The sequence below is a fragment of the Cryptotermes secundus genome, unplaced genomic scaffold (genome assembly GCF_002891405.2).
Source record: "Cryptotermes secundus unplaced genomic scaffold, Csec_1.0 scaffold2757, whole genome shotgun sequence".
Classification (NCBI taxonomy): Eukaryota; Metazoa; Arthropoda; class Insecta; order Blattodea; family Kalotermitidae; genus Cryptotermes; species Cryptotermes secundus.
The window spans coordinates 387137-399227 of NW_019733375.1; the positions used below are offsets into that span (position 1 = coordinate 387137).

At 44.6% G+C, this 12091-nt stretch overlaps 1 protein-coding gene across 2 annotated transcripts in view; it reads left to right on the top strand.

The window, feature by feature from the left end:
• Positions 1-12091, top strand: part of LOC111868149 (inter-alpha-trypsin inhibitor heavy chain H4) — a 50391-nt gene that overhangs the window by 14071 nt on the left and 24229 nt on the right. For both annotated transcript variants that reach the window (XM_023858573.1, XM_023858574.1), the window contains exons 3-6: positions 227-402; positions 3249-3359; positions 5820-6073; positions 9590-9774. In XM_023858573.1, coding sequence (XP_023714341.1) covers positions 227-402; positions 3249-3359; positions 5820-6073; positions 9590-9774 — 726 coding nt within the window. The remainder of the gene's footprint in view (positions 1-226; positions 403-3248; positions 3360-5819; positions 6074-9589; positions 9775-12091) is intronic.

Here is a 12091-nt window from a genome sequence, read left to right on the forward strand (position 1 = left end):
AACGCTAATATCTAGCGGGGCATCTCTTTGCTTCAGGGTCCTCAACGCTAATAAATAGTCTAGCGGGGCATCTCTTTGCTTCAGGGTCCTCAACGGCAATAAATAAGTCTAGCGGTGCATCTTTGCTTCAGGGTCCTCAACGCTAATAAATAAGTCTAGCGGTGCATCTTTGCTTTAGGGTCCTCAACGCTAATAAATAGTCTAGCGGGGCATCTCTTTGCTTCAGGAGCCTCCAAGACTGCCCAAGCCGGAAATATACAGCCTGAGAGTGGAATCTCAGATAAAATCCCGATACGCCAGGACCGTGGTCAACAGCAGGCTTGCCAACCCCGCCAACAAGTCGCAAGAAGTATTCTTCAGCGTGGTTCTACCAGAGACTGCATTCATCTCCGGTTTCCTCATGTGAGTAACTCCCTGAAGGATGTGAGCTCTTTCAGTAATTATTCACCTTGGGACGCACGTTTTGGGCGCTCGGAACAAATGTTGGCTGGGTGAATTTTCTCTATAAATGAACTAGACAAGAATTATTCGCACTTGGAGGAGAATTAGAAACAAAACTGAAGGGCTGAATTCAATGTATACAGTACTGGCACCATTTTCAATTCTTTAGTGTTTTCCAATAAGGAGTGCATAACAGTACCGAAAGAGCCGGTTTTGGCCTTGAAGTCGGGGCACATCGAATTGCCTAATCGGTGAAGTTACTTAATGATGATGAATAAAGAGTAGGGTAAAGTCGGCGAATATGAAAACCTTTGTGGAAGGAAGCAACTACTTCAAAAAGAAAAGGACACATTTTAAGCTGAAAAAGAGAATATGTTTAACGCGTACGTTACTTTTAACTACAAGAAAATTAATAAGACAACGAAAAAGTTACATAGAAGTCAAAGAACTCAAAGACGTGTGTCAGAACAAATGGGATTCCTATATAAGAACATGAACCCTAAATCAAAGGTTGGACGCGATACCATGTGTTGAGGCAGTACACACAAAACTGCGATACGATTTGTTTTTCATGCCTTCTCAGTAATTTTTACATTCGTATTGGGTGTCATGCTCTGCAACACTGGGTCTTCGGGAGTAAGTTTCAAATATTGGTAAAATTGTCCGTTTGCACCCACCCAGAGTGGCTAGCTGAGACAGAACCTGGTCGTGCCCCATCCCTTAGGGGGCTCGTGACAACGGGATTCACACATTGAATTCAAACATCCCCTCTCACCCCTCCTGAGCATATCCACTTACAGTTTTCCCTTCATGTCGTTTTGCTCTGTATGTCTTGGCCTGTCGATTAAGTCGGTTTCGTCAACATTTAACGTTTGTGGTTATGAACTAATCCCTTAAAATTCAGGATCATAGAATTTTTATACAAATTTCCTCTTTATGTTATGGGTTAAAGCATGAGAAGTGCTTTATGCCGTTCTCACTGTCACTTGAAAATTTCGCTTTAAAATACCCTTCAACCAGTTTTATAGCTGGTTTTCTTTTTTGAAGAGAACAGAGGGCGCTGAATGCCATTTCCAAAAGCTAAACGGAGTCATGCGATTTGTCTGGCATCCACCTCAGTACAGTACTTCACCAGTTTGCTCTCACTGTGGTCAGATTTCAAGATTTACTGGAATTGGTTCCTCAGGAGAGTTTTTATAATTTTCTTGAAGTGGGGTCGGACTGAGTCCACTTGGTACGTCGCCCCTTATTTGGCCTATTGTACCAGCCCCGAATGATAGATGATTAGTGTGCACAGTCGGTGGAATGAGAATTGGCAGGGGAAACCGAAGTACTCGAAGAAAACCTGCCCCAGTGCCACTTTGTTCACCACAAATCCCACGTCACATGACCTGGGATTGAACCCGGGCCGCCGCGGTGGGAAGCCAGCGACCAACCGCTTGAGCTATGGCGCGGTATAGCTTTACTTTTTACTTTTTCATAGTTTTACTGACCACTTGCTATGTAACACAACGGTGCAAAAATAGACGGATTCTGTGCTATATATCACACTGAGAAATCTTTCATCCTTCCCCCCCCCCCGTTGTATAAAAGCCGTTACCATTAGTACCACCTGCTTTAAAACCATTCTGCCCACAGAATTTGTTTGTTCCGTATGGTCTCACAGTAAACGGCGATTTTTTTCCTAAACGTCATTAACCGGTTGGTCCTTGTGACAAAGCTATAGTGTTTCTTCCAAGTAGAAAGTGAATATTTAAATATTAGTTTGATGAAATCCTGGTTCAACTAATTCGAAACATGAATTTCACCAGAATATTTCTTACATAATAAATTCCTACCTCACAAGAAACACATTACGGCTCCGCTACAGAGCCCAACCGGTTAGTGCTGCTTAGGGAAACAGTCGCTGTTTGTTGTGAGTACCGTACGGAACACATAAATACACTATTTCGACAAAATGCTGACATTTTTCTAACGTTAAGGAAAGTGGTGCATATAGTAAAGTGTCAATTGGTGCTAATTTCATTAACTTCAAAAGGAATTTGCATAACAGAACTCTGTCCGCGGAGCTGATATCCAGGACAAGGAAGCCATTGTAACACCGGTTGAGACCTGAACGGGAAATCTCGTCACTTGCTATACAAATTGTCCTATTATTAACTTCTCTTGCTTCCTCCCGTATTCCTTTCCAGTCTCACATGTTATCGAATGGTGCGTCGAGAATGACGTTTAACGCCAACTACCACGAAAAACATGCACAAATAGTCCATCTTAAATCTTCACAGCACACTACGCTTTACATATACACATCAAAATATTATGAATAATCACAGAATAGACACGATAAAATAAAAAGACTCTTCGCTCGTTCGTGACGTGTTACGTAACTTATGTTGACACTCGACAGTGTGTTGCTATGGAAACCCGAAATTGTGTAATTTCAAAACTTCCATCTCATTGTTACATTAAATAATTGTGTTAGTGTCTCATTCATCTGATTACTGGATCGAGAGGCGCAATCGACTAAAATATTTACTTTTTTCAAAATACTTGTATAAATTCGCAAGTAAGTGAACTGTGATTGTGGCAAAGTAATTTGGGGCCTCTGGGTTATATCTGATGATAAGCAGGGAGGGCCGCATGAGAAGCACGCAGTAGCCACTTGGGATTTGGGAAGCACCTCAGAATTTGCTTGGAGGCAGGCGAAAACCAGGAAAACTTGTGTCGAAATGGCCGACTGACCCTGACCTGTGACCTCTAGCCAGCAGTCCGGTTTCTTGAGGTCCTCCTCTGCTCCCCTGTTTCAGCGAGGTGGACGGAAAAGTGTATGAAGCATACGTGAGAGAGAAAGAGGCAGCAAAGCGAGAGTACGAGCAAGCTGTGGCTAGCGGGCACACTGCGGCACACGTGGCTCTCAGGTAAGTTCAGCATGGCAACACTGAAGTCAGGTAAACATTACAGTGCAACCGATCAATCTGTCAGATATTTAGATTGTGACATCTTGTTAGTCTGTACGCCGGTATCAGCGTTTCATAGGAATATGCTGCCTCCGTTTCTAGGTAAGAATTACATGCTGTATCCCTGAAGATGGAGACAGTATTTTACTTCGAAACGTTTGTACCCTGTTACCAGACTACATGCCGTATAATTATTATCTAATGACGCTGTCAGTAACTCAGACTATAGGCCGCGCCATAGCTCAAGCGGTTAGTCGGTGACTTCCCACCGCGGCGGCCCGGGTTCGATCCCGGGTCTGCTCAAGTGGGATTTGTGGTGGACAAAGAGGTGCTGGGGCAGGTTTTCTCCGAGTACTTCGGTTTCCCCTGCCAATATTCATTCCACCAAAATCTCCATTATAATCACCCGGGGCAGGATACAATAGGCCAATCAGTGGCCGCCGTGCCGAGTGGGCCTAGTTGGACTCCACCCCCCACTAAGCGAACTCACACTATACAGCGCCGAATGATTTATGATCGTGAATAATGAATGGAAAGGATGGAGAAGGAAGTGGCCGTGACCTAATTTAAAACACTGTTTGGCCATATGCCTGGAGCGGCTCCGAAAAACCACAAAATCTCAGTCAAGGTAATAGGTTCCTGGCCGAGATTCGAACTGGTTACCTTCTGAGCACAAGTAAGCATTAAGGATCAGGTTGACTTGCTCGGTGACACGGCGTCATAGCCCGGAAAACCACAACATGAATTTTGCCAGAAAGTCTCATCTGTCAGGTGTTTAATAAGCGGTCACTTTATCTAATTAATTTCTGAGCCAGTTTTAGCCCAGTCGGTATAGCGACTGGTTAAGGGTTGGATGATCGAGGGGTCGGAGTTCGAGTCCCGGTAGGGGCAAGCATTTCCTTCTCTCCACGTCGTCCAGAACGGCTCTCTGAACTACCCGGCCTCCTATCCAATGGGTACCCGGAGGTCTTTCCCTTGGGGTAAAGTGGCCAGGGCGTGAAACTGTCCACTCACCTTAAATTAGTGCGAAGTCAAAACGTGGGTCTACTTATTTCCCAGTAGCCTTCATGGCGCAGGGACAGTTTTACCTCACCCTGGAGACTGGGCGTACAAATTATGCACGATTTATTTTGTTACGAGCATATACGATTATTGGGTTGTCTTCACAAAGTAAAACAAGAAGTTATGGGAAGAACTAATAGCCTACTTTCCTTTGATACGACACGTACTGCATAGAAATCTTAAAAATTAGGGGCAGACATACAGGCGGCTCTTTGCCTGGAAACGATATGGGGACACACAGGCACAGGCCTTGTAAACTTCAGAAATTAAGGGGAGGGAGAGGACATGGACGGACAGTAAGGTAATCTTATAACATGCACAAGAAGTTCTGGGAAGAACTAATCGCCTATTTGCCTTTGTACGACACGGAGTGCATAGAAAATGAAAAATTAGGGGGCACACAGACAGCAAGGTGATCTCATAAGCCCTTTTTAAATAAGAAAACTGGGTTAACTAGGAACGCCTTATGTATATCTGTGTAACTGTGTATACATGCCAATAAGGATATCGGAAGTTTGATCTGTTCCCACCTTCCGGTAACTGATTGCCATCGTGACAATTTGCTTTATTTTCACTTCCTGTGACGGTGACTGGCTTCGATCCACGTTGCCGTGTATCCAGTAACCGTCAGACCATAGGGGCGATACCTGCACTGGAAGAAGCACAAGCACTGTGCTTCACGCCTCAAGTAATCTGGAAGTGAATAATAAAGCTGTCAGTCCGTGACGCAGACCGCTACGGCATCGTCAGAAAGTCACTAGATTCCATCTTCAGCATACTTCCGGCATTCATACACCGGCGGGAAATTAAAACACACTTCCACAGGGCTTGCCTTCCGTAAGTTCGCCTACACAACGTATGACGCACCCTGGTTACCAGTGGATGTAAATTTCTACCAAAATCAGCCCAAAGGTTCTCGAGTTACGAGCTGGAACAGCATAAATATAATTTTTGTTTAATTATATCGAAAACCGTAAGACTTAAGAACGAAATGTTTCAGCAGCCTTTATATTCTGTTGCAAATATTTTTCGGGCCAATATGCATTCACAGAATTGTTCTTGATATCTGCTCAAAAATTCCATGTACGTCCCCGTATAAAACGCCCGCTATTGTCCAAGTTCAAGTGAAACTGGAACATATCCACAAATTTTAATGACCCCCCCAAAAATAAATTTGATGCAAACTATCCAGCTGTTCTGGAGTTGTTACATGCGGACAGACAGACCTGGAGAAGCTGAAAGGGTCATTCTTAGAACTTTCATTGTGAACCCCCTAACATGTTTCTTGCTTGAAGTTACTGGCGCCATGAAGCCAGAGCCAATTCCTCTGTTGTAAAACTGAAGCAAGCAAACTTACAGCGCACGGGAATCGAATCGCTTCACAGTGTCCGTGAACGTCGAGCCCCAGAAGAAAGCGACATTCAACCTGACGTATGAGGAGCTTCTGACGCGAAGACTGGGGCAGTACACTCACGTGATCAACCTGCACCCCGGGCAAGAGGTCAGAGACTTGCAGGTCCACGTGTCCATCAGCGAGCGTAGGAACATGACGACGCTTCGGGTTCCGGAACTGCGTTCCGGAAACGAGATAGACCCTGACCAGGACAATAAAGGTATAAGGCAGTTGACCTTAGTCTCATATCTTATGCTGTGTACGGTTTGATAAACAAAGCTGTCAATACCTAGACTGTATACCAGATGTGGCCAGACTTAACTGCGGCTCAACATAATCAGTTTCGGAAATCCGGGAGCTGCAAAAAGACATGGATTGGCGCGGGTGTTTAAGTACAGGATTTATACTCTGCACATATCTTATTTAATCCATTTGTAAATAAATGACTGACCAATATTACCCCCCCCCCCCAAGCAGNGTGTCGGTTGTAACAGACTGACTGAAACATCTTTGAGCGTACATCGCGTCTTGATCAGGAAACCTCACGGAAGAAAGATGCCCGTGCGTTCAAAAATGCCTCCAGTCTATCGCTCCCAGCGAGCATCGGTTAAAGGTTGCATGATGCACTGTCATCTTTCACAAAGCTTGTGACACTGAATAATTGTGATGTTGATGCAAGCTCAAAGACGCTTCAAATTCTATGATTAATCAACAATGAACTGGAAGAAGTGGGGAAGGAATTGACGGAAACCATTGAAACCCAGAGTTAAGATACACGGTCTCCGCATCGAGATTTGAACCCTACACATCCCGTAAACGAAGCAAACATGAGTACCCCCCATCATGAGAATTCTCGATTTTTGCTCGGTCATGGTGTACGTATTACTTACTTACTCATGGAGCTGAGCCCTTCTGGAGGAGCTACCAATTCTGCAGCTACTCAAGAATTTCCCATTGGTTTTTTCAATTTATCTAAGCCTTCCAGCCACACTATGGCCCTGGGGTCGACTCAGCCTCTAACAGAAATGAGTACCAGGGATCATCCTGGGGGTAAAGGGACAGCCTGCGCGCAAGGCTGACAACCTCACTGTCCTCTGTGAGCCGATTGTCCAGAAAATGTGTGAGTCTCGACGTCTCACAACCCTATAGGCCTCCATGCCCTGTTACAGGGATAGCTTTACCTTACCTTTTTTCCTTTACCGTGGTGTAACGGTCAGCTTAAAGATGTGGAGTTTTATGCCTTGTGATTATGGGGTTGGAATGTTTGGGGCACGCTGTTAGGAGGGATCAAGTAACGGTGGCTAAGAGGGGCTTCGAAAGTAAGGAAAAGTAGGAGATGGTTGAAGTATCCACATTATGAAGAAAGCAGTCTGCGTTACCGTGTCTCACGGTGTTGTCGCTTGCAGATTTACCTATACTTTTTCTTCAACCCTGAAGATGGGGGCGATACGTTCCTCCGAAACGTCGGTTAACACCACATATACACGGCGCCAAAGCCCAGAAGACTGCTTTCTTCATAGTCACCGCCGTGAAAGCCTCAAATCTTATCCACATTATGATTTGCGACAGCTAAATTTGAAGAGACAGAGGCAAACAGTATAGAACAGTCGACCAAAATGAACATCTAAGGTACTTAAAATAGCGGGCCTTCAACGACCTTTATAAGGGTCAATTTTTCTCTGCTTTTTGCCTGTGGTTTTGTATGGGTGTGAAACTTGGTCTCTGACATTAAGGGAGGAACATAGACTGAGGGTGTTTGAGAACAGGGTGTTGAGAATATTTGACCGAAGAGAGGTTAAGTGACGGGAGATTGCAGAAAACTCCATAATGAGGAACTTCATAACCTGTGTATTTCCCGCCCAACAGTAGTTTCTAACGCCTCTGGTAGATGGGGGAAGCATCGAGATACCGCTGAGCCAGTAGAAGCCGAACTCGCTGGCTGAGTCGGGACTGATGGCACTCACCAGTAGCGGTAGGGTATAGAGACCGGTAGAATATCACAGGGGGACGCACAATGGACCAATATCTGGTCTAAGTGCATGGGGAAACCCACCCTCTCCAATAACAACAACAACTTCATAACCTGTGCTCCTCAGCAAGCATAATTAGAATGATGATGTCAAGAAGGATGAGATGGGAAGGACTTGTAGCATGCATGGAAGAGAAGAGTAATGCGTACAGGATTATGATTGAAAAGCCAGAAGGAGGGAGACCACTAGGAAGATGATAGGATAATATTAAAGTGGATTTTAGTTAGGATGGAGTGGTATGCATTAGAGTATTAGACTGATCTGTCTCAGGAAAGGGACCAATGGAGGACTCTTCCGAACACGGTAATGAACTTTTGGGTTCCAGCTTTGTACGGTCAAGGGCGAGAAACTGAAGACAGACGGAGTTCTACCGAGCAACAGTATGTCATAAAAAGCGAGGGATTCCGGCTAGAAATATTTGTAACTAGGCAAATTGCTTTGCACAAAGCTTGGAAAGGACCGCAGTGTGAGTGACCGCTGTGGTACCCTGCTGCCAGCTTAAAATGTTTTATGATATGTAATGTCAGGACTTTCCGCAAAACGAATGGAAAGGACGGGACAGGATTACATCATCTTATTGCACACTGTGGTCGCAGGCATTTGGGGTGCAGCTGCAGGCCGCCTTTGTAGAGGCAGGTAATGAGAAAGAACACTTTACTTGCATATTATTCACATTTCTGAAAACATGTGAAGAAAAATTCCCTAAAATGGCTAAAATAACAAAAACCCTTAAAAGTCCAAAAATTTACTGAAAAATTACCCCCAAACCGAAAAAAAAAATGACATAAAACTTAAAAATGAAAAGTGAGCAAAATTGCCCTATAAAAGTTACATTTCTGTAACAATCCTACAGATGAATCTGGTTGGGAAACTCTGTCACAGCGTAGACTGATAGCCCTTTACAAGGCGTACACCAGGAGACCGGCTTGGAGAGCGATAGGGGACAGCCTGCTTCAACCGTGCTACCGGAGTAGAGAATATCATACTTGGAAAGTTAGAAGCAGGAAACAAAGAACAGATGTTGGCAAATATTCCTTTGTAAATAGGGCCATAGAGGATACTAGCGTCTTTCCCCTGTAAGCTAAACAGTTAGAAAGAGGCCTTAGGCGGAGTCAAATGAATCAAATGAAGTAATGTGAAGAGTCCTTGTTCGAGCGCAGTGAAACGAACACAAGCACGTGCCCTTTTATAACTTTATATGTTTGGATTTGCACTATGTGTACCTTATTGTATGTACGTATTTTGTTTTGTATTCCCTTATAAACGTTCCTTGTCTGTATCAGTGTAAGTTCTACTGCCACTGGGTGAACACCCAATTGCAATAAAATAAGACACTTGGTGGTGGACTTACGACCGGCCGCACTTACGACCACAAAAAAAAAAAAAAAAGATGATTAAAATGTAAAAGTTTTAAAAAATAAATTATAGAGATGATAAAAAAAAGTTAGAAAGGTTAAAAAATACTGTTAATAAATATATGGCCGACATACGACCACATCGACTTACGACCAGTCAGTCAGAACGGAAGTCGGTAGTAAGTCGACGACCAAGTGTATACATTTACGGGCATCGCATAAGCTACAAGGAAAGAAATATGAAATGTCATCAAAATCCGGGCCCTGGTCATCACAAATAAAGAAAGAAATATGTAACTCAATGAATAAATAAATTGCTTGAGGCAACTTCTCCTCATCTATGTTTTGCAGTCAACTCTCTGGCGAAGATCGAACGACCAAGTTCCACGGAGGCACAGGTGTGGTTCTCTCCATCGGTGGAGCAGCAGCGAGAGTTGGCCAAGAAGTTTGGGGATAAGAAGGAAGGAGCAGGACTCAGTGGACAGTTCGTGGTGCAATATGACGTGGAGAGGGACCCTCAAGCAGGCGAGGTTCTGGTGAGTTCCGTCCCGAAGTGGTAATGCACCCACTGGCTTGGTGACAGGAGAGTCACGGATCTTACCAAGTTACCTAATTTACGCCACGCAGCAGAGTGCTTCCGAAGCTAACACTTGCTCGTCTCGTCAAGAAATCCCCAGCAGTTTATTGAACCTGAAGGGTCACTACCGTGTTTACAGGATGTCACTATTGGCCCATATCGAGAGCCAGATGAATCCAGTCCACGCCCTTCCATCCTATTTAATATCTATTTTAATATTACGGTCCTCTGCATATTGTTACGTAGCATGTACGTGACTATAGATGGGGTTTGGATGGGTGAATAGATTTACTGACCACTTACAGGTCGGAACTACAAAGAACTATATCATTATCGCCATTTCAACAGTTTAAAGTTCACTAGAGCACATAGTCTAGCGTTCTAAGTCTGTTATTAGACGTTTCCTGGTAACGGCTAGAACAGTGGCTATTCCTCTGCCTCCGGTTCAAATTCTCTCTTCACAATAGAAAACACAGCTCTTCCACTGTCGTAATCCAACTGTTGCAATATTAAGAATATGCTGCCTAGCAACGACAACATGTTTACGGAACCGTTGCTCGGAAACAGCCCATCTCGCAGTCGTTGCATAGCGACGGCTCTACGCGCTACAGTATCTAGGTTTTATATGTGGTCCATTTCCTTCACATTTTCCTACCAAAATTTGTGTACGAATTTCTCTTCCCTTGCATGCATGCTACATTCCTGCTTCGTCTTAGTAATATCGGGCAAGGACAAAAAATTGTGAAGGCCCTCATTATGTAGCTTTCTCAACCGTTCCTTGGAATTGAAACGTTCATTGCTCTGTTCGCAAGAGCCCACTGATAAGTCTCTGAGCCAGATACGAGTAAATCCAGTCCACCTACGAACCGTATTACAGGACAATATATAAGAAATTACCTTACCCTTGAGTGTCGTTCTTTTGTGAATACGGTAATGAACCTTTGGGTGTCATAAATAGTGTGGAATTTTTCGATCAGCCTGGGGGGGGGGCGAGGGGTACCGGCTTCTGTGAAGCGACTTTGCTGTGTGGTGTTCGTGTTGTACGTATATGTGTGAATCCCTTCACGTGTAGAGGTGTGTGTGACTATAGATGGGGTTTGGATTGGTGATTTGATTTATTGACTGCTTATACAACTCGTTAATACACTTCACAGACTGCTCTCTCACACAGACTAGTGTTCTCAGCCTGTTACAATTTGCACTATATTGTCGTTTCCTGGTATCGGAGTTTAACGCGGGCACTATAACTGGATCACACACTCCAGATATCACACAAAAAGTCTTCTCTTCACAGCCTGACTCTCAGCTGAGTCTGAGTCTTATATTACGGCCGACGGTCAGTCGGCCAGTCTATCTTGGAATAAAGCACCCATCTGGAGCTTATTACTGTCAGCGGGGCGCTGTCTCTGGCGACCGGATGGGTCTGTCGTTTACAATTGCTGCTGGTCGTTGCCAGCGCAGTCATTCTCGGATCCGAGTCCCGTGGGATTCGCAACCATAATTAACTGTCCCAGATTCGAGACTTCCCTATTCGTCGCCTCCTAAGACTCAGAGCCCTAATGCTTATAACCCCTCGGCACGGGCACGTAGGAAACACAGCTCTTCTATTGCTACCCCAGCGATATCCATGGAAACGTGTTTGTTTGCAAAGGCGTACCTAGAAACAGCCGCCTATACTTGCTAATTAAAAATCTGTTGCCTACTAACAGCGAATGTTGTTTCGTTTTCCCACCCGAGGCCACCTACCGGCAACGGCTCTACACGCCACAATATACCTGAAGCTGCGGAGAACGTTTGAAAGTAAGGAGAGAGGAAGAATCAGGAGGCTGAGGTTCTCGCACTTTTCACCATATGTCATTAACATTATCAAATTAAGGATGCGATGGGTGGGGCACGTAGCACATTTAGTGGACCAGGAATACACACAAAATTATAGTATGACCGCACAGAATACCTAGGTACGGACGGGAGGATAATATTAGAGCGGAACTCCGAATGTGAGCTTGGGGGCACAACACAGCTGCAAACCCCTCGGGAAAATACCACTTGACAAAAGCAGCCGTGGAGACGCAAACGATATTAGCATCTATGTTAAGCAGAAACAGACCGGATAATGCCTTGATAAGACTAAGACCGCTTCCTTCTAAGTCCTTTCCCTTTTTTCTCAACCAATGAGAGATATTGACATAAAAAAGTAAGGCTCTTACTGTAACAGGCCGTGGAGGCCCATAGGGTTGTGAGGCGTCGAGGCTCACACATTTTCTAAAGAGTCGGCT